The sequence below is a fragment of the Terrapene carolina genome, unplaced genomic scaffold, assembly GCF_002925995.2.
Source record: "Terrapene carolina triunguis isolate 2854851 unplaced genomic scaffold, T_m_triunguis-2.0 Scaffold212, whole genome shotgun sequence".
Lineage (NCBI taxonomy): Eukaryota > Metazoa > Chordata > Testudines > Emydidae > Terrapene > Terrapene triunguis.
Window position 1 is genome coordinate 8,690,398 of NW_020664563.1, and position 24,281 is coordinate 8,714,678.

At 43.9% G+C, this 24,281-nt stretch overlaps 1 protein-coding gene across 1 annotated transcript in view; it reads left to right on the forward strand.

Annotated features, from left to right (window-relative positions):
• Positions 1-24,281, forward strand: part of LOC113407525 (rab GTPase-activating protein 1-like) — a 536,766-nt gene that overhangs the window by 103,275 nt on the left and 409,210 nt on the right. Inside the window, 1 exon segment of the mRNA XM_026656123.1 lies at positions 18,847-18,913. Coding sequence (XP_026511908.1) covers positions 18,847-18,913 — 67 coding nt within the window.

Sequence of the window (24,281 nt, forward strand, 5' to 3'; positions counted from 1 at the left end):
TTCCTGATCTACTTGCATATCTGGGTCTTTAAATGAGTAGTTTCTAGGTATGATACTGATGATTTTTCATACCTCGCCCAAGCATTTTACAGCATAGCTCTGCCCTGTCTGCCTCTCCCCTGAAAAGCAACAACAGACCGACAAAACTGGAGTCTTGTTTCAATTTTAAAAAGTTCTAGCCTTCGCATTGGCTCTTTTGGCCAGGTGCCCACTCACTTCCTTTTACCTATGCATAGCAGTGAGACTTTTTAACCCTTTACAGGTAGAGCAAGTAGGGAACAGCTACTAAGAGGGATTTCATTGCTGGCTGGCTGGCTGGGTATCCATAAAAGGGAGCTACGCCCCCCACTTCCCCCTTCATTTATCACAGATGCCACCAGCAGAAAGTTGATTTTCTTTTTTGGTGGTTTGGGTTCTATCGTTTCCGCATCAGTGTTGCTCTTTTAAGACTTCTGAAGGCATGCTCCACACCACGTCCCTCTCAGATTTTGGAAGGCACTTCAGATTCTTAAACCTTGGGTCGAGTGCTGTAGCTATCTTTAGAAATCTCACATTGGTACCTTCTTTGCATTTTGTGAAATCTGTAGTGAAAGTGTTCTTAAAATGAAGACATGTGCTGGGTGATCATGCGAGACTGCTATAATATGAAATATACCGCAGAATGCGGGTAAAACATAGTAGGGGACATACTGTTCTCCCCCAAGAAGTTCGGTCACAAATTTAATTAACGCATTATTTTTTTTAATGAGTGTCATCAGCATGGAAGCATGTCCTTTGGAATGATGACTGTAGGCCCTGAAGTTTTATATTCTGTTTTTGAGTGCAGTTATGTAAAAAAAATAAATAAATCTACATTTGTAAATTGCACTTTCAGGACAAAGAGATTGCACTACAATACTTGTATGAGGTGAAATGAAAAATACCATTTCTTTTTTATCATTTTTACAGTGCAAATACTTGTCTTCAAAAATAATATACACTTTGATTTCAATTGCAACACAGAATACAATATATATGAAAATGTAGAAAAACATCCAAAATATTTAATAAATGTCAACTGGTATTCTATTGTTTAACAGTGAGATTAAAACTGTGATTACTCACAATTTTGTTTAGTTAATCGTGTGAGTTAACTGTGATTAATTGACAGCCCTAATAATTAGTGATATGTAGAAGCAAGCCTAAGTATTGTATACGAATATCTGATAGTGCTCTTAGGGGCTAAGACTCTTCCTTGGAAACCGATGGTTTTTGTGTGATTGGTCCACTTTTGGTGTGCGAGATTGGATTCTTTTGGCCACCAATGTCTGGTGGCGGTGTGCCTGCATGCTACATTTTCTTGCACTTCTCCTCATTTGCCTGAAGGTGTAAAGAGTGGAGTGGTCCAACAGTCCTTCCATTCCATCTTACCACCTGTGGCAACGAGACAGAATCCTTACACTGTCTGCTTGCTTCCCTGTGCACTAGTGTAAGTAGGTACTAGTATTTGCTAATTAGTAACTAGTGTTAGTCTTTTTATCAGTTGTCATAAGCACCAACCTTTTAGTCAGACATTCAGTTTCTAGGGAGGACCACAGTATACAGGGTCTCTGACAATATGACAAAAGCAAAATCCCTGAAGTTCAAAACCTGTCCTCTTTGTGTGAAGCTTCAATAGGTGCATGTGTGCTGCAAAAAACAAATCAAAATCTCCCTCTCCCCCGCACAGCAGCAAGTCTCAGTGCCTCTGTCAACTGACTCGGGCTTGTGCTACATGGTTAAAAGTAGCAGTGTAGATGTTCCCACAGGCTCTCAGACCTTTTCTTCTTGCTGGGTTTCAGAGCCTGAGCTCCAGCCTAAGTGGGAACGTCTACACTGCTATTTTTAGCCCTGAAGTGTCAGTTAGACTCAGGCTTCGAGACTCGCTGCTGCAGGGTTTTTATTTATTTATTTATTTATTTTGGAGTGTATATGTACCCGGTCCTCTTTTGTATAGGAGAGGGACATACTCCTAAGTGATATTTCAATATATTTCTCCTTCTCTAAATGGGCTCCAAAAGCTAGAGGCCCACCTAAAATTGCTCCTCCTGGAGTGCTATGTACAAGCAACTGTGGACGCTAAAAGGAAGGATGTAGCTCGACCTTAGTCCTCCTGTCAGTTCCTCCTCATGAGTGCCACAGTGAGTTGAGATTCCACCTGAGCTCCTGTGTTACATTGACCAAGAGGCCCCAGTTCTCTGCCCCCATTTTGCTGTCTATGACGTCAGAGAAGGGTAGGAAGGCGCACCGCTCCAGATATGAGCTAAGGTGTAAGGGTATGTTTTTCACTACCGGCTGGTTCGGTGGGCAGCTATCGATCCAGCGGGGATCGATTTATCGTGTCTAGTCTAGATGCGATAAATCGATCCCCGAGCGCTCTCCCGTCGACTCCTGTACTCCAGCTCGGCGAGAGGTGCAGGCAGAGTCGATGGGGGAGCGGCAGCAGTCAACTCACCGCGATGAAGACACCACGGTAAGTTGATCTAAGTATGTCAACTTCAGCTATGTTATTCATGTAGCTGAAGTTGCATAACTTAGACTGATTCTCCCCCCCCCCCCCCCCACACACACAGTGTAGACCAGGCCTAAGTGACCCTCACCTGCTGATTCTTATGTCTCAACTTGCTAGGCACCAGTGTCTGATTTGTCTCTGGCTCACCAATCAAAGGGCAGCCTGACACATGTCTCCTGGTGCCAACTGTAACCTTGTTTGATGTGTTTCCAATTAAGAGCTTAAACATAAGGAATAAAACCATACTGAACTCTTTAAGGGTTGAGCCTCCAGGGTGGTCATAGATAATTTAATTTAGTGGAGGACTGTGACTGACAGAATGAGTGATCGAATTAAAGACATTAATTAAAAAAATTACTTAAAACAAACAGGAATTACAATATAACTATACGCTGCATTTATATTCACATTCCAAGAACAAATGGTGCATTCTGGGGTGATCAGTCCCTGGATGAGAAGCACTGGTGTATAGTCTTTTTTTTTAACGGCACCTTGATGGTGGATGAGCATGCTAATCTAAAATTAGCATAATACCCTTTAATAATAAATTATAACAACACCCCTTAGCATTAAGCCTACCTTGTATTATATCTGTTTCTGCTGCCACATTAAATCTTCCGTACCCGAAAACTCAAATATCTTCTTCTTCTTTATTGGCTATTAATATCAAACATCATTCCAATTACTATTTGCATCATTTCAAATTCTGTGGCTACCAAAGTTCCAAAACATCCAAAAATTCCCCTACAACACTTGCTAAACCCAATTAAAACAAAAACATATTTACTTTATGACCCAGTGTTATGCCTTGTCACTTCTATTAATATCACTATTTGCTCATGCTAACAATTTAACTTTAGCTAGTGTGACTCCTGCTCCCTACTCGCATTTCAACACATTTTGAGTTAGCCTAAGCAAATATTACCCTCATTGTCTACACCATGAAACCCGTGGACTGACCTTGCTGTGGCACAGTCACTTTAGTACTTGGGGCATTGGTGCTGTCTCTAGAGCATATATGGACCCCAAATGATTTAGCTGTGGGCCTGATTCAAGATCACCTTCACTGGATAGATTGGTGCTGGCTAGACCACTTGTCACTGAGACCTTAATATTGCAGACAAGCAAAGTATTGATGGCACTGCTCCAGTCCCCTACTTGAAATGAGGGGATGTAAGAGCATCCCTGTAACTACTGAAAAGGCAACCCCACCTTTGTAGGAGGCTTATTTCTTTTCATCCTCCCCAGTGGTGTACATTATGGGCTCATTTCCCACTCTCCCTCCTCCTCTCTATGGGGATCACACTGGAATTCCGGGATGGACTCCAGGGACTGCTCTCTCAGTAGGAAAAGATGTGCAACTCAGAGAACAGGCCCCCTGGTATCCTCTTGTCCTCTAGTTCAGGATCCATATACTTATCAACCATTGCCTACAGGCTAGCCTATCCCTGAAAACCATTATCTGATTGTCTCCCTTTCCAGGTCTAGATCGCCCTTCTCTCAAAAGACAGCATAGATCTTTCCAGCCAGGTCAGTTATTGCAGCATCAGATAGGAGAGTGACAGAAGGACGAGAGCTCTTTCTCAACTGTGGCACAGTTGATGTCTTCCTCCCACCAACAAATTTGACAACACCATTGAGAGTCTATCAGAACCTCCTACAAATCTCCTCCTTCCCCCTTTGGCAACCATCTCTTTTTTGGAAGCCTGGAATGGGATCACCTCAGACCAGTGGGTCCTAAATACTGTCAGCAGAAGGTACTGCTTTCAATTCCAATCCTTTTCTATCTCTCACCCTCCTTCAGGGGCACCCTTTCCCGTGTCACTGTTGAAACAAGAGTTGGACTCCATCTACTGCTTGCAACAGTGCAGAGGCAGGGCATTTTATTCCCATTACTTTCTCATTCCAAAGAAGAAAGTAGTGTGGCATCCCATATCTGGACTTGCAGCATCTCAACAGGTTCATCTGGCATTTCAGGTTCAGGATGGTGATTCTGGCCTCCATAATTCTCTTGTTAGATTCTCAAGACTGGCTCACATCTCTCAACTTTCAAGATGCCCGTTTTCACATGTTAATGCATCTGGCCCTCATGAAATTCCTCCAGTTCCTATTAGGAACATGTCATGATTGGTACACTCTCACCACTGTCCTGCCCTTTGCTCTTTCCACAGGACTGAGGGCATTCAGAATGCTTGGCAGTCCTGGCATCTCATCTAAGCAAACAGGTAATCCAGTTCTAACCATAGCTCGATGACTGACTGATCTGAAGAAGATCAACCCAACACCAACTTGATTTAGGTTATCATACTGGGCCTCAAAGTCAGCAGAGAAAAAGCTACACTTTCACCTACTCAAAGCAGTTTGTAGGAGCTGTGTTAAGTTCCAAGTCAGCTAAAGCTTACCTTACACAAGTTTATAAACGAAGGTGGACCTTATCAACTAACTTCAAGCACCCAAAAACATCAGTGAGAGCATGCCTCAGACTTCTGGGACACATGGTCTCATGGACCTATGTGATGCATCTTGCCTAGGGTTGCCAGGTGTCCGGTTTTTGACCGGAACACCCGGTCGAAAAGGGACCCTGGCAGCTCCGGTCAGCACCCCAGCCAATGGGAGCTGGAGGGATGGTGCCTGCGGCCAAGAGCAGCACGTGGAGCCTCCTGCCTCCCTTCCCCTCCCCAGGAGCTGGACCTGCTGCTGGTCGCTTCCAGGGCATAGCACAGTGCCAGGACAGGCAAGGAGCCTGCCTTAGCCCTGCTGCACCACTGACCGGGAGCTGCCTGAGGTAAACCCGTGCCCCAACCCCCTGCCCCAGCCCTGAGCCCTCCTAAAGCCAGAGCCCTCTCCTGCACCTCAATCCGCAGCCCCCTCCCACACTCCGAATCCCTCGGCCTCACCCCCCAGCCTAGATCCCCCTCCTGCACCCCAATCCCCTGCCCCAACACGCAGCCTGGAGCCCCTTCCTATACCCCAAACCCCTCCTCTCCAGCCCCAGCCCAGAGCCCACACTCCCAGCTGGAGCCCTCACCCCATCCTGCACCCCAACGTCCTGCCCCAGCCCAGAGCCCCCTCCCACACCCTGAACCCCTCATTTCTGGCCCCACCCTGGAACCCACATCCCCAGCCAGAGCCCTCATCCCCTCCCACACCCCAACCCCCTGCCCCAGCCCAGTGAAAGTTAGTGACGGTGGGGGAGAGTGAGCCAATGAGGGAATCCTAGAATATCAGGGTTGGAAGGGACCTCAGGAGGTCATCTAGTCCAACCCCCTGCTCAAAGCAGGACCAATTCCCAACTAAATCATCCCAGCCAGGACTTTGTCAAGCCGGGCCTTAAAAATCTCCAAGGAAGGAGATTCCACCAGCTCCCTAGGTAAAGCATTCCAGTACTTCACCACCCTCCTAGTGAAATAGTGTTTCCTAATATCCAACCTAGACCTCCCCCACTGCAACTTGAGACCATTGCTCCTTGTTCTGTCATCTGCCACCACTGAGAACAGCTGAGCTCCATCCTCTTTGGAACCCCCCCTCAGGTAGTTGAAAGCAGCTATCAAATCCCCCCTCATTCTTCTCTTTGGAGACTAAACAATCCCAGTTCCCTCAGCCTCTCCTCATAAGTCATGTGCTCCAGACCCCTAATCATTTTTGTTGCCCTCCGCTGGACTCTTTCCAATTTTTCCACATCCTTCTTGTAGTGTGGGGCCCAAAACTGGACACAGTACTCCAGATCAGGCCTCACCAATGTCGCATAAAGGGGAACGATCACGTCCCTCAATCTGCTGGCAATGCCCCTACTTATACAGCCCAAAATGCCATTAGCCTTCTTGGCAACAAGAGCACACTGTTGACTCATATCCAGCTTCTCGTCCACTGTGACCCCTAGGTCCTTTTCTGCAGAACTGCTACCTAGCCATTCGGTCCCTAGTCTGTAGCAGTGCATAGGATTCTTCCATCCTAAGTGCAGGACTCTGCACTTGTCCTTGTTGAACCTCATCAGGTTTCTTTTGGCCCAATCCTCTAATTTGTCTAGGTCCCTCTGTATCTGATCCCTACCCTCCAGCGTATCTACCACGCCTCCCAGTTTAGTGTCATCTGCAAACTTGCTGAGATTGCAGTCCACACCATCCTACAGATCATTAATAAAGATATTAAACAAAACTGGCCCCAGGACCGACCCTTGGGGCACTCCACTTGAAACCGGCTGCCAACTAGACATGGAGCCATTGATCACTACCCGTTGAGCCCGACGATCTAGCCAGCTTTCTATCCACCTTACAGTCCATTCATCCAGCCCATACTTCTTTAACTTGGCGGCAAGAATACTGTGGGAGACCGTATCAAAAGCTTTGCTAAAGTCAAGGAATAACACATCCACTGCTTTCCCCTCATCCACAGAGCCAGTTATCGCCTCATAGAAGGCAATTAGGTTAGTCAGGCACGACTTCCCCTTGGTGAATCCATGCTGACTGTTCCTGATCACTTTCCTCTTCTCTAAGTGTTTCATAATTGATTCCTTGAGGACCTGCTCCATGATTTTTCCAGGGACTGAGGTGAGGCTGACTGGCCTGTAGTTCCCCGGATCCTCCTCCTTCCCTTTTTTAAAGATGGGCACTACATTATCTTTTTTCCAGTCATCCGGGACCTCCCCCGATTGCCATGAGTTTTCAAAGATGATGGCCAATGGCTCCGCAATCACATCCGCCAACTCCTTTAGCACCCTCGGATGCAGCGCATCCGGCCCCATGGATTTGTGCTCATCCAGTTTTTCTAAATAGTCCAGAACCACTTCTTTCTCCACAGAGGGCTGGTCACCTCCTCCCCATACTGTGCTGCCCAGTCCAGCAGTCTGGGAGCTGACCTTGTTTGTGAAGACAGAGGCAAAAAAAGCATTGAGTACATTAGCTTTTTCCACATCCTCTGTCACTAGGTTGCCTTCCTCATTCAGTAAGGGGCCCACACTTTCCTTGACTTTCTTCTTGTTGCTAACATACCTGAAGAAACCCTTCTTGTTACTCTTAACATCTCTTGCTAGCTGCAACTCCAAGTGCGAATTGGCCTTCCTGATTTCACTCTTGCATGCCTGAGCGATATTTTTATACTCCTCCCTGGTCATTTGTCCAATCTTCCACTTCTTGTAAGCTTCTTTTTTGCGTTTAAGGTCAGCAAGGATTTCACTGTTAAGCCAAGCTGGTCGCCTGCCATATTTACTATTCTTTCTACACGTCGGGATGGTTTGTTCCTGCAACCACAATAAGGATTCTTTAAAATACAGCCAGCTCTCCTGGACCACTTTGCCCTTCATGTTATTCTCCCAGGGGATCCTGCCCATCTGTTCCCTGAGGGAGTCAAAGTCTGCTTTTCTGAAGTCCAGGGTCCGTATTCTGCTGCTCTCCTTTCTTCCTTGTGTCAGGATCCTGAACTCGACCATCTCATGGTCACTGCCTCCCAGGTTCCCATCCACTTTTGCTTCCCCTACTAATTCTTCCCTGTTTGTGAGCAGCAGGTCAAGAAAAGCTCTGCCCCTAGTTGGTTCCTCCAGCACTTGCACCAGGAAATTGTCCCCTACACTTTCCAAAAACGTCCTGGATTTTCTGTGCACCGCTGTATTGCTCTCCCAGCAGATATCAGGATGATTAAAGTCTCCCATGAGAACCAGGGCCTGCGATCTAGCAACTTCTGTTAGTTGCTGGAAGAATGCCTCGTCCACCTCATCCCCCTGGTCTGGTGGTCTATAGCAGACTCCGATCACGACATCACCCTTGTTGCTCACACTTCTCAACTTTATCCAGAGACTCTCAGGTTTTTCTGCAGTTTCATACCGGAGCTCTGAGCAGTCATACTCCTCTCTTACATACAATGCAACTCCCCCACCTTTTCTGCCCTGCCTGTCCTTCCTGAACAGTTTATATCCATCCATGACAGTACTCCAGTCATGTGAGTTATCCCACCAAGTCTCTGTTATTCCAATGACATCATAGTTCCCTGACTGTGCCAGGACTTCCAGTTCTCCCCGGTTGTTTCCCAGGCTTCTTGCATTTGTGTATAGGCACTTAAGATAACTCATCGATCATCCCTCTTTCTCAGTATGAGACAGGAGTCCTCCCCTCTTGTGCTCTCCTGCTCTTGCTTCCTCCCAGGATCCCATTTCCCCACTTACCTCAGGGCTTTGGTCTCCTTCCCCCGGTGAACCTAGTTTAAAGCCCTCCTCACTAGGTTAGCCAGCCTGCTTGCGAAGATGCTCTTCCCTCTCTTTGTTAGGTGGAGCCCGTCTCTGCCTAGCACTCCTCCTTCTTGGAACACCATCCCATGGTCGAAGAATCCAAAGCCTTCTCTCCGACACCACCTGCGTAGCCATTCGTTGACTTCCATGATTCGACGGTCTCTACCCAGGCCTTTTCCTTGCACAGGGAGGATGGATGAGAACACCACTTGCGCCTCAAACTCCTTTATCCTTCTTCCCAGAGCCACGTAGTCTGCAGTGATCCACTCAAGGTCATTCCTGGCAGTATCATTGGTTCCCACGTGGAGAAGCAGGAAGGGGTAGCAATCCGAGGGCTTGATGAGTCTCGGCAGTCTCTCCGTCACATCGTGTATCCTAGCTCCTGGCAAGCAGCAGACCTCTCGGTTTTCCCGGTCGGGGCGGCAGATAGATGACTCAGTCCCCCTGAGGAGGGAGTCCCCGACCACCACCACCCTCCTCCTCCTCTGAGGAGGGGGAATGTAGTGAGCGGGGAAGAGGTGGGGCCTTGGGGAAGGGGCAGGGTAGGGTGCTCGGTTTTGTGTGATTAGAAAGTTGGCAACCCTAATCTTGCCAGACTTCTACACTCTTTACAAGAGCAGTTGACGTCAGTGTATCTACCCGACAGACACCACGTGGACATGATATTCTCAGTCCCATAAAAAGTTCTCTCCTCATTCTGAAGGTCTTCCCACCAATGTATATGCAACAGAATACACTTTTCTTCACCTTTACTTAGAGAGAGACTGGTGACTGATACCTTCACTCAGGGATGGGTAGTCATCTAGATCACCTTAAAACTCAAGCCTTATGGTCCCCTCAAGAAGCTTGTCTGCATGTAAACATCCTGGAACTCGAAGTCATCTGCCTGGCATGCATGGCGTTTCTACCTTTACTCCAGGGATTCACAGTTCAGATGCTGACAGACAACATCCTGCCTATGGATTATGTCAGTAGACATGGAGGATTCAGGTCCTCTCCACTCTGTTAGGAAGCCGTTTGGCTCTTCATTTTGTATGTTGATCACTATCGTGCCTGGTCCCCACATCTTCCAAGGATTGAGAACTTGCTAGCAGATTACTTCAGTAGACAGTTCTCGGACAAGCATAGGTGGTCAGTCAAGGACATAATGTTTCAGAGCATCTTCTGCAAATGAGGATACCCATAATTAGATCGTTTGCTCTCTGTCAGATGGCTTTCCTGTCCCCTGGACACTGGTACCCATGTATACCTTCTACCAACCATCTCCATGATACAGAGGGTCTAGAGGAAGCTGAGGCAAGATGCTGGATTGATGATCACGATGGCCTCAGCATGGGCCAAGCAGTTGCCTATGAACTAATTAATTCATCTCCCAGTTTTCTTCCCCAAGCATTACTTAACCCCAGGGGATTGCCATTTTACCTTAACAGGTCAGAATCATTCATAAACACACCTAAACTGCTGGTAGCCTTTGCTGATAGGATATTGCCTGATCTTAATCCTCACAGAGATTATAAAAATGGGTCTCCAGGTGTATAAGAACATATTGGGAGCAAACCAAGTTACAGCCACCTAGAGCTCAGGCTTTAGAGCCTCTGCTGCCTGTTAGAAGAATGTCAAATACACTGTACTTTGGTAGAAGCGTCCTGATTAGATGCTCATTTTTGGTAGGTCTGTCACTGTTTAAATAGAATAGCTACTATCTACCTCCTAGCACACAAATAACTGCTTGTTAGTAAACAAGAATGAAATCCACACGGACAGTCAGTTTTCAAGATATGTTGTCCGCATGGACTCCATGACCCACTCTCCTTCTCTGCTACTATGCAGTCCTACTCCTTTGGGATTCTGCACTGGTGAGGGAACAGAAGGGTGCTTGGACCTGCTATGCCCTTGATATCCTTGGAATGGAGGATGAGGGGCAGGGTGAGACCATCTAGGGCACAGGAATGGGCTGTTGGCCAAAAGATTCCAGTTTCATGTTCGTGGAGCATATATGCACCAAGAGTGGAATTAATGTGGATAAGACATCTGAAAGAACCAGTTACTGTAAGGTAAGTAACTGTTCTTTCATAATAGAGAGTACTAATTGCCCTTAACTACAGTGGTGATGGGGGTGGTTGTTATGGTATAATTGGGAAGTTTCTTCTGAATAGTAGCATTAAAAATATTAAAATAAAAAAATCCACCAGGTGGCAGTCTTACCAAAAGAATTCAAATACACTTTCAAGTCTCATATACAGTGAAAAAGTTGAGGAAAGTACTATATTCTAATCAGTGATTAGTAGGAGAAAGTACCTTGAAATGATCAAGAGATTCTCACCACAAAATAATAATAATAATAAAAAAAAACTCGAAAAAGACATGTATTTTTCACTGTCTTCCAGATTTGTCATAAAATGAAAATTAAACTCTTTAGACAGTTAAAATATAATAAAAAATATTACCTTTAAATGCGATTGTGTGATTTTCTGTATCCTGAAACTCCATTCCTACTCTTTGGGAGATTTAAAAAAAAACAACAACTAAAAATAGGATTGAAAACAGGATATAGAATAATTTCACCTGTAAATCCACTCTTGCTGTCATCATACAACTTCATTTCTGTACCCAGTAATGATCTATAAGTGGTATGTCAAATATAGCCTTCAAATAGATGGATGGAGATTATACAACCCTTTCTTTGCTGTGGGAGTGGGGACATTATGATAGTCTGTTATTACATAATCACTAATTTTTCCAAACGACCCCTGCCTTATTTATTATGCAGACTGGGTGGAGGAGGGATACAAGAGGGTAGAATTAAGGTTTTATGGGCAACTGTAAGTCTGGCATTCCCTACCTTTTGAGTGTTTGAATTTGCAACCCTAAAGAACTTAGTTTTTGAATTAAATATACATATATGTGTGTAAAAATACCAAATCATGAAATAGTAAAGCTAATTTTAGTATTTAAACAAGATTTTGTTTATAACCACATAACTCAAAAATGGTTAAACAGATTTTGCTCAGACTTCACAAAAATACTCTTTTTGATTTGAAGCAAGCTATGGAGAATTTCAGCTCTAGAGTTGGAGTCTGGAGTACAACACACAGGTTTTGTTCGACAGGAATTGTGCTCCTTGTGTTGTGTATGAGGCCTTGCAGATACATAGCTGACCCTAGCTGGAGAGTTCTTCACTTTACTGAATTTCAGCGGTATGTTTTGGAAAGGAAGTAATTAGTGCTCATCTTGTCTTTCTGAGATGGAAACTCAGCTTTTTGCAAAGATCAGAATTTAAACTCCTGGTGAGGGTACATGCGGATAATATATTGTGGAAATTCATACTGCAAATTCTCCTATAGCAGACTATCCTGATCAGCAAAGAGCCAAGTCTCTTTACACCAAGATGATCGTGTGTATTTTTGTCTTCCTGTATTCCAATTTAATGAAGCTCAGTTTGGGTTCTGTAAGCCTGCATGTGTTAATAGTTTCCTCTTGGGGGTAGTGGATGAAAGTGATTTTGGGTTAATTAATGACTGGCTCATGTGTGATCCTCAGAGTCCTTGCAGCTCCTAGCAACCAGTGACAATTTAAGAATAGTTGTTGCATTAGTGCCTAATTATTTAGTTTTTACAAAAATGAAATTGCCTCTAGCTGATTTCTTTTTTATTGAAACAGTGAAAATGCATATTCTGTACTTCAAAAACATTAATTTAAGCTCTGCCTATAAAGGTTCACACATCTTTTTAATGTCATTCAGATGGTTTTCCAAGTTTTGATAGAGAGGCTATAGAATTAATTTCTAATTTCTTTGTAGCTGGAGGCTATGGGGCATCAAAGCATTTGTTTAATTTTTTTGTAGTTTCATGCAAACTTCAAGATATGTAAAACATTTGATCTTGGGTAATCTTAAATGATGATTTGATAAGAGTATCTTGTTAACTACTTTCAGTAAGTGCCGTAAGAAACCTATGTTATAAAAAGATTCACTTGCTTTAGAGTAATTGACAATTCAGAAGCGCAGTACCTGGAATGCTTATGGATCAATGTTCTAACTGACAGATTACAAGCTGGGGTACTGATGGGAATCTGTTATGGACCACCAGATCAGGCTAGAGAACAGGATAAAGAGCTCCTTTAAGCATCTATTTATAATATGTAGAAAGAAAAATTGCACTATTGTGGGAGATTTCAATCTGTGGACATATGCTGGAGGTCTCATGCTGCCACTAGTAAAAATTCCTTGGAGTTCCTAAAAAATTATAGATTTTCTAACACCAAGTATTACCCCTTACTTGAAGTAATTCTAATAGACTTCCTAAGTATTGTGTCTTGTGATTACCAGTTTGATTGACAAAGATATTTCGTTGATATAATATACTTAGACTTCTGTAAGTCGTGTGACTTACTACTGCATAAGCTGACTAAAAATAACTGTACAAAATCAGTGCAGTACACATTAAATAGATTTAAAAACTGGCTAACTGATCTCAAAATAATTGTAAATGGGGACTTATAATACAAAAGGGGAGTTTCTGGTGGGGACTCAGAGGGATCTGTTCTTGGCCCCGTGGTAGTTATCTTTATTAATGGTCTAGAAGAAAATATATTATTGCTGGTAAAAATTGCAGACGAGACACATTGGCATATAATAAAGATAGGTTAGTTCTGTAGAGCAATCTGCAGGGGTGGGGAGGGATAGCTCGGTGGTTTGAGCATTGGCCTGCTAAACCCCGAGTTGTGAGTTCAATCCTTGAGGGGGCCACTTAGGGATCTGGGGCAAAATCAATACTTGGTCCTGCTAGTGAAGGCAGGGGGCTGGACTTGATGACCTTTCAGGGTCCCTTCCAGTTCATTCATATATGTGTGTGTGTGTGTGTGTGTGTGTGTGTGTGTGTATATATATATATATATATATACACACCTCTACCCCGATATAACACAACCCGATATATATGAATTTGGATATAATGCAGTCAAGCAGTGCTCTGGGGTGGGGTGGGGCTGCGCACTCTGGTGGATCAAAGCAAGTTCGATATAACATGGTTTCACCTATAATGTGGTAAGATTTTTTGGCTCCCGAGGACAGCATTATATCGAGGTAGAGGTGTATATGTTATATTATTTTGTTATATTAAACTGGGCTCACATGAACAACATGCATTTTAATACAGCTAAATACAAGGTTGTGCATCTAGGTATCTAGAATATGGGTCACATTTTTAGGACAGGGGATTATATTTTTGGAAAGCAGTGATTCAGAAAGGGGCCTGACTATCATGGTGGATAACCAACTGAAAATAAGTTTGCAGTGCAATTCTCTGGCTAGAAGAGCAAATGTGATCCTTGGGTTTAGACATGGGGAAGTGTTAATACCCCTGTATATGGCCTCAATGAGAACTTTACTGGAATGCTATGTCCAGTTTTGGTGTCTACACTGTACAAAAGATGTTGATAGACTTGGAGAAATTTAAATTCTAGAATTTGGATGGTAAGAAGGAATTGGATGCTACAAGATCTTGTTAATGTGATATAGTTTGTCATATTTGGGGCCACTGGCTTCAGTCTTGCTCTGGAGGAGAGTGCCTGGTTATTGTTTGGTGAAATGAGTTGTTGATTTTCTCTGTGTTGGTATTCACATCAAATATTTTAACACTCTTAGCAGAGAGGCTAACCAGAGAATTTGTATAGAGATTGAAATACTCTTTCATTTCTAGAGGCAGTGGGCTTGACTTGACCTCAGTTACAAATGTAGAGTAATTCCACTCACTTCTGCAGAGAGAGTCTGATTCACACTAGTGTAATTGAGGTTAGAATCTTGACCAGTATCATTAGATCATAGTTGCAGAACATCATCTGGGTGCTCATGATTGAAGGACTCAACCTTAACCTTAATTCTGATCTCCTGCATATTATGTTAAAGCCACTGGGCTTACCCATGGATAAGGCTTGTTGTATAAATGGAAATCTGTATTAATTTGAAGATGATCCTAGTTTATTTTCAGGGTGGTCCTGGTGCTACTACTTGTTGCATGCAGGCAGAGTGGCGCACTTCCGTGTAACCCCATTGTCTTCAGTGGAGCTTTGTGCAGATATAGTTGATGTCCCACATGCAACAAGTTGTGGGGTTGGGGCCTAAAGAGGCAACCGGCAGTTCTGAATTGTGTGCCTGTCTTTCAGTTTCACTGGTCTCTTCCCTGGTAACCCTATTGCTTTTATGTACTCTCTTGCCTTTTGAAGTCTGTGTTTCTGCTATTGATCTTTTTTATGCTCTATAATAATAAAATGTGAAGAGAGAAAAATATAATTTTGTATATAAATTACTACCATGTCTTATTTCTATAATGAAGCAGAAAAAGAATATCACATGCATAAAATGAACAGGAACAAACCTGGCTAATAGGGTAGTAATCACTTATGTGGAAAAACCTGTGTTTGTAACAGTTTTTAATATAATGATATTCACTCTGCTAATGTAATTGCATTGTTTATTACATCTCTACTCATAACACACCATGCTCACCACAATATTAATTAGTTAGCTGTCAGTCATTTGAAAGCTATGAAACTGCTTTTGTGGTATCCTATGAATACTAAATGTCTAAACTGTCTATTCCTTATAATCCTTATTTGTTGTAAAACCTAAATATTCATTGTGAAACAGTCAAACTTTTCTTCCATTAGAGAAAATTAGACTATTGTGCAAAAGAAAACTGTCAAAAAAAGACTAAAATATTGTCTGTGCTTTTTATAATTCAGCCTGTTACTAATAATGCTGCTCAGATACTTTCTTGATTGTGAGATCTAGTTTCTTAAAAAATATTCTGTGTAGTATTGCATAACATTTGTCCATTATAAATATGCATACAGCTAACCACTCTATTTGTGATGGAGCAAATTCCAAGGGGAAGGTCTACAGGTGACTTACCAAGGATTTTTAAAAAACTGGCTTTGTGCCTTTGTTTCCTTATCCTGTATAAAGGAAGCCTGAAAAGTTTGTTTAAAAAAGTGTTCTACTTTAAAAAATGAGGCATATTAAGTCTGTTTTTTCCAGCTTTTGCTGGAGACTTCTTTGGGATCTTAGAGGAGGAGGTGTTTGTTTGTTTTGTTTTAAATCTTTTGTAGAAAGATAGCCTTGTGGCTCAAGCACCAGACTGGATTTCAGTGTAGACTCCTTTCTGATCTTGGGCAAGTTACTTAATCTCTCATGGTACAGTAACTCCTCACTTAACGATGTAGTTATGTTCCTGAAAAATGCAACTTTAAGTGAAACGATGTTAAATGTATCCAATTTTCCCATAAGATTTAATGTAAATGCGGGGGATTAGGTTCCAAGGACATTTTTTTGGGCAGACAAAAAGCATTATATACTGTACAGTACTGTACTGTGGTTGGGAGGAGCCCCTGGCTTACCCTACACAGGCACAGCCTGCTGCAGGCAAGGATGCTAGGAAGCACCTTGCTCAGCAGCAGCGTCTGCTTCCTCCCACAAGAACAGGTGCCGACTTTGCCGGGGGATGCTCCAGGCCCACCTCTTCCTGTCCCTGGTCCACTCCAGACCTGCCTCTTCCCACCCCCCACTCCACCTCCTCCCTGGAGCATGCTGCGTCCCCACTCCTCCCCCTCTCTCCCAGCGCTTCCCTGCCGCCAAACAGCTGTTTGGCGGCACTTAGGACTTTCTGGGAGGGAGGGGGAGGAGCGGAGACATGGTGCTTCCCCGCTCTTTCCCTCCCTCCCTCCCGGAAAGTCCTAAGCGCCACCAAACAACTGTTTGGTGGCAGGGGAAGTGCTGGGAGGGAGGGGGAGGAGGAGGAGAAGAGAAACTTGTGCAATGCTCCCTTGTAAAGTCGCTGCTCTTCCACAGAATCCTACAAGCAGTGCACAGAGCAGGCAGCCAAACGACATTATAAGGGAAATTGCACAACTTTAAACGAGCATGTTCCCTAATGGAGCAGTGATGTAACTTTGAAACAATGTTAAGCGGGAGGATGTTAAGTGAGGAGTTACTGTATGTCTACACTGCACACTAAGCCAGAATCTGTGTCACCCAGGCTTGTGAACTTGGTGTTTACAAGCCTGCAGTTGAGAATCCACGTTGCATTGTTAACTTGAGTTTACAGTTCCAGGACCTGGGTCTCACAGCTGTGCTAACACGTCCATACTGCATTACGCAGACCTTCTGACTTGGGTCTGCTGCTTGACCTGTGTCCACACTGCAAAGTGACAGGGCTTGGACCTGAGTTAAAGTGGGACTCAACTTTGACCCATCTCCATAGCAGGGTCTTGGGACCTGGGTCCTGAGTGCTTGCTAACCTGAGTCGGATTGATTTGTGTGTGGACAGAAGTGGAGGCTGGGTTGAAACCTGAGTTAGAGACTGGGCTTAGTGTGCAGTGTAGACATACCCCCAGTACCTCAGTTTCCCAACTGTAAAATGGGGATGGTAAATACTTCCTTTGTTTGTCTTCTCTGTTTAGATTTCAGGGTCGCTAGGACAAGGTGCTGTCTTTCATTGTGTATATAAACAATTAACACAATGGAGTCCTGATTTCAGTTGGAACCTCTGCAGGCTAGTATAAATAATGTGTTTTGTAAGCTCCTGTACCTTAATTGAAGGGGCTGGAGTACTGAACATTGAAGAAGAATATACTTTCTTCCAAATGGTCAGCGGGGTGGGTGTGCATGTATGTGTGTACTGTATAGAGCAGGAGTGGGTAAACTGCGGCCCGCGGGCTGGTTTCGGCCCGTCAGGGCTTTGGATCTGGCCCGCAGGATTGCCATCCCCGTGGTGCCGCGGGCCCCGCCCTGCTCTTGGAAGCGGCCGGCACTGCAGCCCCTGGGGTAGGGCAGGGCGGAGGTAGAGGGCTCTGTGCGCTGCCCTCGCCCGCAGGCACTGCCCCCCGCAGCTCCCATTGACTGGGAAGGGGGAACAGTGGCCACTGGGAGCTTCGGCGGAGGTACCCACAGGCGAGGGCAGCGCGCGGAGCCCTCTGCCCCTCTTCCCCCAGGGGCTGCAGGGACATGGTGCCAGCCGTTTCCAGGAGCGGTGCGTCGCCAGCACGGGGCCAGGGCAGGCAGGGAGCCTGCCCTGGCCCCGGTGCACGCCATTGTAACCCTGGAGCTGCTCCAGATAAGTGGCACCGGGCCGGAGCCCGCACCCCAAACACCTCCTGCACCCCACACCCCAACCCCCTGCCACACTCCTCCTGCACTCCAACCCCCTGCCCTGAGCCCCCTCGTACACTCCGCACCCCTCCTGCGCCCCAACCCCCTGCCCTGAGCCCCTTCCTGCACACCGCGCCACCTCCCACACCCTGCACTCCCTCCCGCACCCCAACCCCCTGGCCCAGCCCTACATTCATAGCCCTGCATGCAATTTTCCCACCCAGATGTGGCCCTCGGGCCAAAAAGTTTGTCCACCCCTGTTTTAGAGCTTTATATATTTTATAATTTAATCCTTTCCCATATCAATTGCTCAAATTTGAACAAAATCCTTCAGCTCATTTGATGTATCCATAAAGAAGTACAGAAAAAGAAAGCAACCTCAGTGTTTTTTCTCCTTTATAATTCAAATGTAGGGTTAGCAACGAACATGACACTAAAATAGGGAATGAACAGAAAAGCCTTTTCATTTTTAAGGAATACTGATACTGTGTTGTAAATGATAGAAAGGAACCTTAGAAATAGTATTTAGTCCTTCTGTATAGAAGTAGGTTAAATTTTATATTTATATATATATATATATATTCCTTGATGTGGTGAAATATTGAATACCGTGTTCAGTCTCAAATACTTCCTGTGTATCTGAACTGTTTTAACATTTAAACTGTATACTTTAAGCTTTGTACTTATTCAAGAAAGGTTGGCTGTTCATAACAGAAATTAATACTTGATTTTGCCTTTATCTTTTCAGTAGACCATTTCTTGGCCATGTCTAGTATATGTGGTGACGTTTTCTGAATGTGTGAGATAACATAGCACCAGCAGTAATTTACTGTAAAAATGATTCTACTTAAAGGGAAAATAGTGGGTAATCTGTTTTGTGTGCACACTCAAGAAGATATCGCTGTACTTTTCAGTGACTTTCTAATGTCTTTAATTTTTAAAAACCTTTTGCAGATGCTTTGGGATGCTGTTAAGCCCAGGTCGAAATGTGAAGAACAGTGACATGCATTTACTTGATATGGTAATAATCATCTTGTCTAACAAATTAGGGGTTATGGGGTGCAGTTTTCTGCTTCTTTTTTTAAAAAGGACACTGTCAGGGTGCCCATTGTAATTCAGTCTTTTAAAATCCCAGCTTTGAAACTTGAAGCTGAAATTTGGTCCTTTACCAAAATGTTTCTTCCATTATATGCATATATTGGTTTATTATTGTAGAGCTGTTCATGAATTTTGTTTTATTAAATAAAAACATATGAAACATTGTTATCCTGGGGAAGAAAGCATATCTAAAAGAATTAAGTGGACTTCACATACAAAGATAAGAAAAAAAAAATTATTCAAATGCCAACCTTGACAGTGTCCCTTTATGGGGGGGGGGGGGGAAATCTATGCTTAAAGAAAATGGTCACTCAAATTAGCAAATAAAGTAGAGCTTTCTACATTTGTCTGACTTGATTACTAAATTTAGCAAAGGTCTGATAATTTGCATCTTCAAGAGTTTTGTTGTCACTTACTTAAAGCATGACATTAATCTATCATATGTGACTGACACTGCTGTTTAAAGAATCCCTCCTCTGTTCCTTCTTATTTTCAAATTATTTGGTCTTAGAGTATATCCAGTGCATATGCCTCAAATTTCTAGAAACCTATATTAGAAGCAACATATATTGTGTATTCAGATTGTATGTTCAGTAAGTCAAATGTTAATCTCTGACAAGTTCTGTATAGTGTTCCATCTCTTTTATGATGACTCTTCAAGCTGCATTCTTGTAAATGAGAAGCAAACTACCTTCCTCTGAATTAGGTCAGATGTTCAGCAAGGATATCTTGCCACTCCAGAACTCTTAATGTCGTCAGAATATGTACTTGAAGAAACAGTAAGTAAATATATTTTAGGATATACTTGGATGATGATAACCTCACTGACATCAGTTTTGCCAATGGCATAGCACTCTTCGATCCCCGCAGGCCCACCACTGTCCCAGATTTACAGGATCAGGGCTACGACCACAACTTTAGAACAATTTCTTGAAGGAAATCCTCCGATGTGCCTGACCCCAAGGGGTCTCTCTCTTCCTTCAGGGTAGGCCCCAGATGCCTCACTACCTCCTGAGACTGAATCTCTGGGGCTTCACATTGTGAGCTCTGTTCAGTGAGCCAACTGAGATAGATTCCTGGTAGAGACTTGTACACTCTTCAGGAACTAATGCACCTCACCCAGTATTTGTAGTGGCATCAAAACAGTGGCATTTTAGTCAAGTGGACCACAGCATAAGAAGTCCTTAGGTTAGCATAGAAAAATTAAGGTTAAAGCATAGTCCATTCTGGTCAGCCCAGAGCCCCAGCCAAGCTGTAGCAAACTCCATTATCAAACTTGCGCTAGCGCGCGTGTGTTCTCTCTCTCTTTGTTAGTCAGTTCCCAAATGAGAAATCTCCTAGCTACCTCTGGAAACCAATACTTCTATCCCCTCAACACCAGTGTCTGTCTTTTGTTCTTCAGCTGGGGTCTTTGCTCAGCTTTTCTGCTGAGAGGCCGGAAATCCATGAGTCATTGGAGCTTGCATTGTCTCTCCAGCCCTCTTGATCTGGGTTGATTTCAACCAATTCCTTAAGAACTCTTCATTCCACTTATACAGGGAGATAACACACACACCTGTGTCTTAGTCTGCCTAGAGAGCAAATTTAATCCTTTTCCCCTAGTTGGGTAGCAGTGCACCATGGAGGGGAAACTGAGGTACACATGGGACACACAAAAATACTACAGAAAATTCCCACTTTGTCACATCTGCTAATTGCCAAATCAGTGGAAAAGTTTATTGTGGCATTTAAAGCCTGGAAAGCTCAGCGGCAGAAGCTGGCCTGAAAATTAACTGAAGCAAAACCAAAATTCTTCCAGCTGGTGACTTTGAATGTGGTGTGGGCACTAGCATCTTAGTGGGTAACCACCTAGTTGATATGGCTGCATTGAGCCATCACCTACCTCAGCTTCATTGTGGATAACATGGGTGGCATCAAAGAAGAACTTGAAGCCTGCACTGCAGAAGTGTCATCAGTAATGGGGTGCTGCTTAATCAAGAATGTCTTTTGAAAACCAAACACTGTGATAGGTAGAGAGATGGAGCTGAGTATATACAGTGGTAAATATCCTGACCTATGGGACTGAAACATGGCTCCTCATTGTCCAGATGGAAAAGAAATTGGACACCATTCAGATAAAACATCTCTGAATGATTGGAAAACATCTAATGGTTGAAATTCAAGTCAAATGAAGAGATCAGTTTTCTAACTAAACAGGTCCTGCTCTCTCAAATGGTTGCCCAGTGCTTTCTAAGGTAGCATGGTCATTTTGCTTGAATGCCTACCAACTTCCCTGTGAGAGTCATCTTTGACTTTTGACCCAGTAAAAGCAGAATGGAAAAGACCATCCGGAAACCTAAAACACGATGGCTGGATGGTGTCAACAGACACCTGTCCCTTAAAGTCATTCTAACTGTCCCATTTCAGGGCAACTGCACCTGTATTCCCTCTTCGTGGTCCAGCAAGGGCACCCACCCTCAGACTTCTAGCTCCCCAGCCAACCCCTATCTTGAGTGGAGATCTGCTTCTCTCTCTCCCTCCTGACTGGGGTTTTCCCAGGCTGCAGAGTTCCCCCAGCAAGGCAGACTGACTAAACAGGCCCATGTCTGCACTTTGCTTTTCTCATCAGAGGCTATAAACAGCATAGTTGCCCATAGTTTAAGTTGCCGCGCAGCTTTTTCTAAGCAAGCACATTTTTTCTTATCTTATAAAAGATTATCAAGAAAATATATTTAAAAGAAAAAAGGAACCTACAAACATGCTCATAAGCTTATCAGAGATCAGTTTCCCCCATCTCCGCAAGAGCTCTGATCGGTGTCAGTCCTTCCAACCATTCCCTAAAAATTGAGGTCGTGCCTTTGGACAGAAGATCCTGTCTGTTTGCTGGATCAGAAAGAAGGTCTTGACTCAGTTTAAACTTAGGCTATTTATCCAAAAATCTTTTTTGTCCATTGGCCTCTAAAATATCCAGTTTGAACTAGTGTAGGTGAGCCTCCCCAGGGGGTGGTGTGTCTCTGGAGGTGTTACACCTTGATTGAATTTGCCTGATCACCCCACACTGTTCTTATTTCATGAATGGCTATGATTACCCTCCCCCATACAATCACTGGCCCACAATGATACATAAACTTAATATGATAAACTCTCCCAAAGAAATCGTAGGCAATTGCCATGTCTGTCACACTGTCTTGTAATATATCAGATTTGGTTCAGGACAGAACATCCTGGAAGAACATAACTATTTGGTGGCCTCTGTCTAGGCTGTCCAAGCAACAGCATGAGATCTAGTTATATCTTAACTTAATTGATGGCCAAAATGAGCACTAAAAATATTCACTGAGCTTCTCAGCCAAAATCATTCCTGCCATAAGCAGACCCAGTCCCACTGAAGTAAGTGGAATTGTACCCATTTATAAGAAGGGCTAAATTTTGCCTTTGGATTTTAACTAAACATTGAGGAAAAGGGTACTGGAAACCATATGTAGATTGTCTAAAGTAGTTGCTTAAGACAAAACGTTGCCCACTGAAGGTTGTCCTTTTGTGCAGGTTTCACTGTATTAGGATGTCTCAGCCTGTAGCCATCAGTTGCTTTTAACAGTGGAGGAGTTTGCTTGGTGAGCTGACACTTAATTGTTAGAAGTAACTGGCCTTTTAGTATTATGCGAGGCATATAAGCCAAAATTTTCAAGTATGGATAATTAAAATCAGGTACCTACATTCATACTTGGACATCTAAATAAGTGACCTGACTTTTTCTAGATGCTTAGAAACCTTCAGCCCCTCATTTGCTTCATTACAACTTAAAATTGTGGCCATTGCTCTTAACTACTAGTTGACCTTTTTCAACTTTTAACTTTTTCTATTGTACACTCTGTAGCAAGTTGTTTATAAGTTAAATACAAGTTAATAGTTTCTGTAGTATTTTAATTTTTTGAGTTTTGATTAGTGTTCAACAATATTGAAATCTCAACATCTTCGAGAAGTGCTTAACTTGAACTGGTAAGGTGTTGCACATCAGTACAATAACCTTGATTTACTTCCAGTCCTTTTATGTCCCTCTGGTTTCCTATGTAAGGTGAGAAAATGGTTGATCAGGACAAGTTGATCCTGGTGTGTTTCATAGCAAGCAATTAATGTTGATGGCATTAAATTGTTTTAGGATGTCCCTCTAGCAGTCAAGGAGCAAGAATCCTAGATCCTGACTAAATACCCCTCTTTTTCCAAAGTGTGAGTTGTCAGCATGAAAGATAATTCCTGAAGACTTCATGGTAAAGTAATTTTTAGGAGCGAGGAAAACATTCCTTTTCTTTTTCATGAGAAAAGTAATATTCCTCAAATGAGAATTGACTCAAGTTGAAAATTTCCAGTGATGCTTTGACATCTTCAAAGCATTCTACGTTGTCCCATACCAGCAAGTCAAAAAGACACATCAGTGCAGTGAAAGACACTTCAGAATGTTGGCACATCTCAGGGGGTTAGCTTTGGCTCAGTTGTTGAGGATATATTTTACTCCCTGTGAAGATCAGAGTAATGCACTCTGAAGTGATCTCTACCACCTGTTGTCTTCACTGACATCCAAAACCTTCAGTCACTTTAAAGGATTCTTCTTCCTGGCCTGCTGCAGCATGTTTTTTTCCTTAATGAGATTCCTGCTACAACCATTTGTTTTTTTCAGTTTTTTTTTTAAAAAAAAGTCACACTGGTGACAGCAAGGGACTAAATGATACTAGCTTGAGCCAAACACAGAGTATGCAAATAGTGGACACACAAAATCACAGAAATGTTTAGGGCTGGAAGGGACCTCAGGAGGTCATCCAGTCCATTGCCCTGTGCTGAGACACAATTAAATACACCTCTACCCCTATATAACGTGACCCAATATAACACGAATTCGGATATAACGTGGTAAAGCAGTGATCCGGGGGGGAGGTGGGGTTGCGCACTCCGGTGGATCAAAGCAAGTTTGATATAAGGCGGTAAGATTTTTTGTCTCCTGAGGACGGCGTTATATCGAGGTCAGGGCCAGCTCCAGGCACCAGCTGAGCAAGCTGGTGCTTGGTGCCGCAGATTGTTCGAGGCAGCATTCTGCCCAATCCTAGGGCGGCACGGCCGCTTTTTTTTGTTGTTGTTCCGCTCCGGCCGCCCTGTAGGGGGTGGTGGCGCGGAGAACCAGAGCGCCCTGCAGGGCAGTCCTCTTCCTTCCCTCCCCGCCGACTGGAGCGGAGCCCTCGCGGCAGGAGGCGGCGCAGCGGGAGGGGCCGCGTGGCAGCGCCCCTGCTATAGCCCTGGCCGCCCCCTTCTCTCTCTCTCCC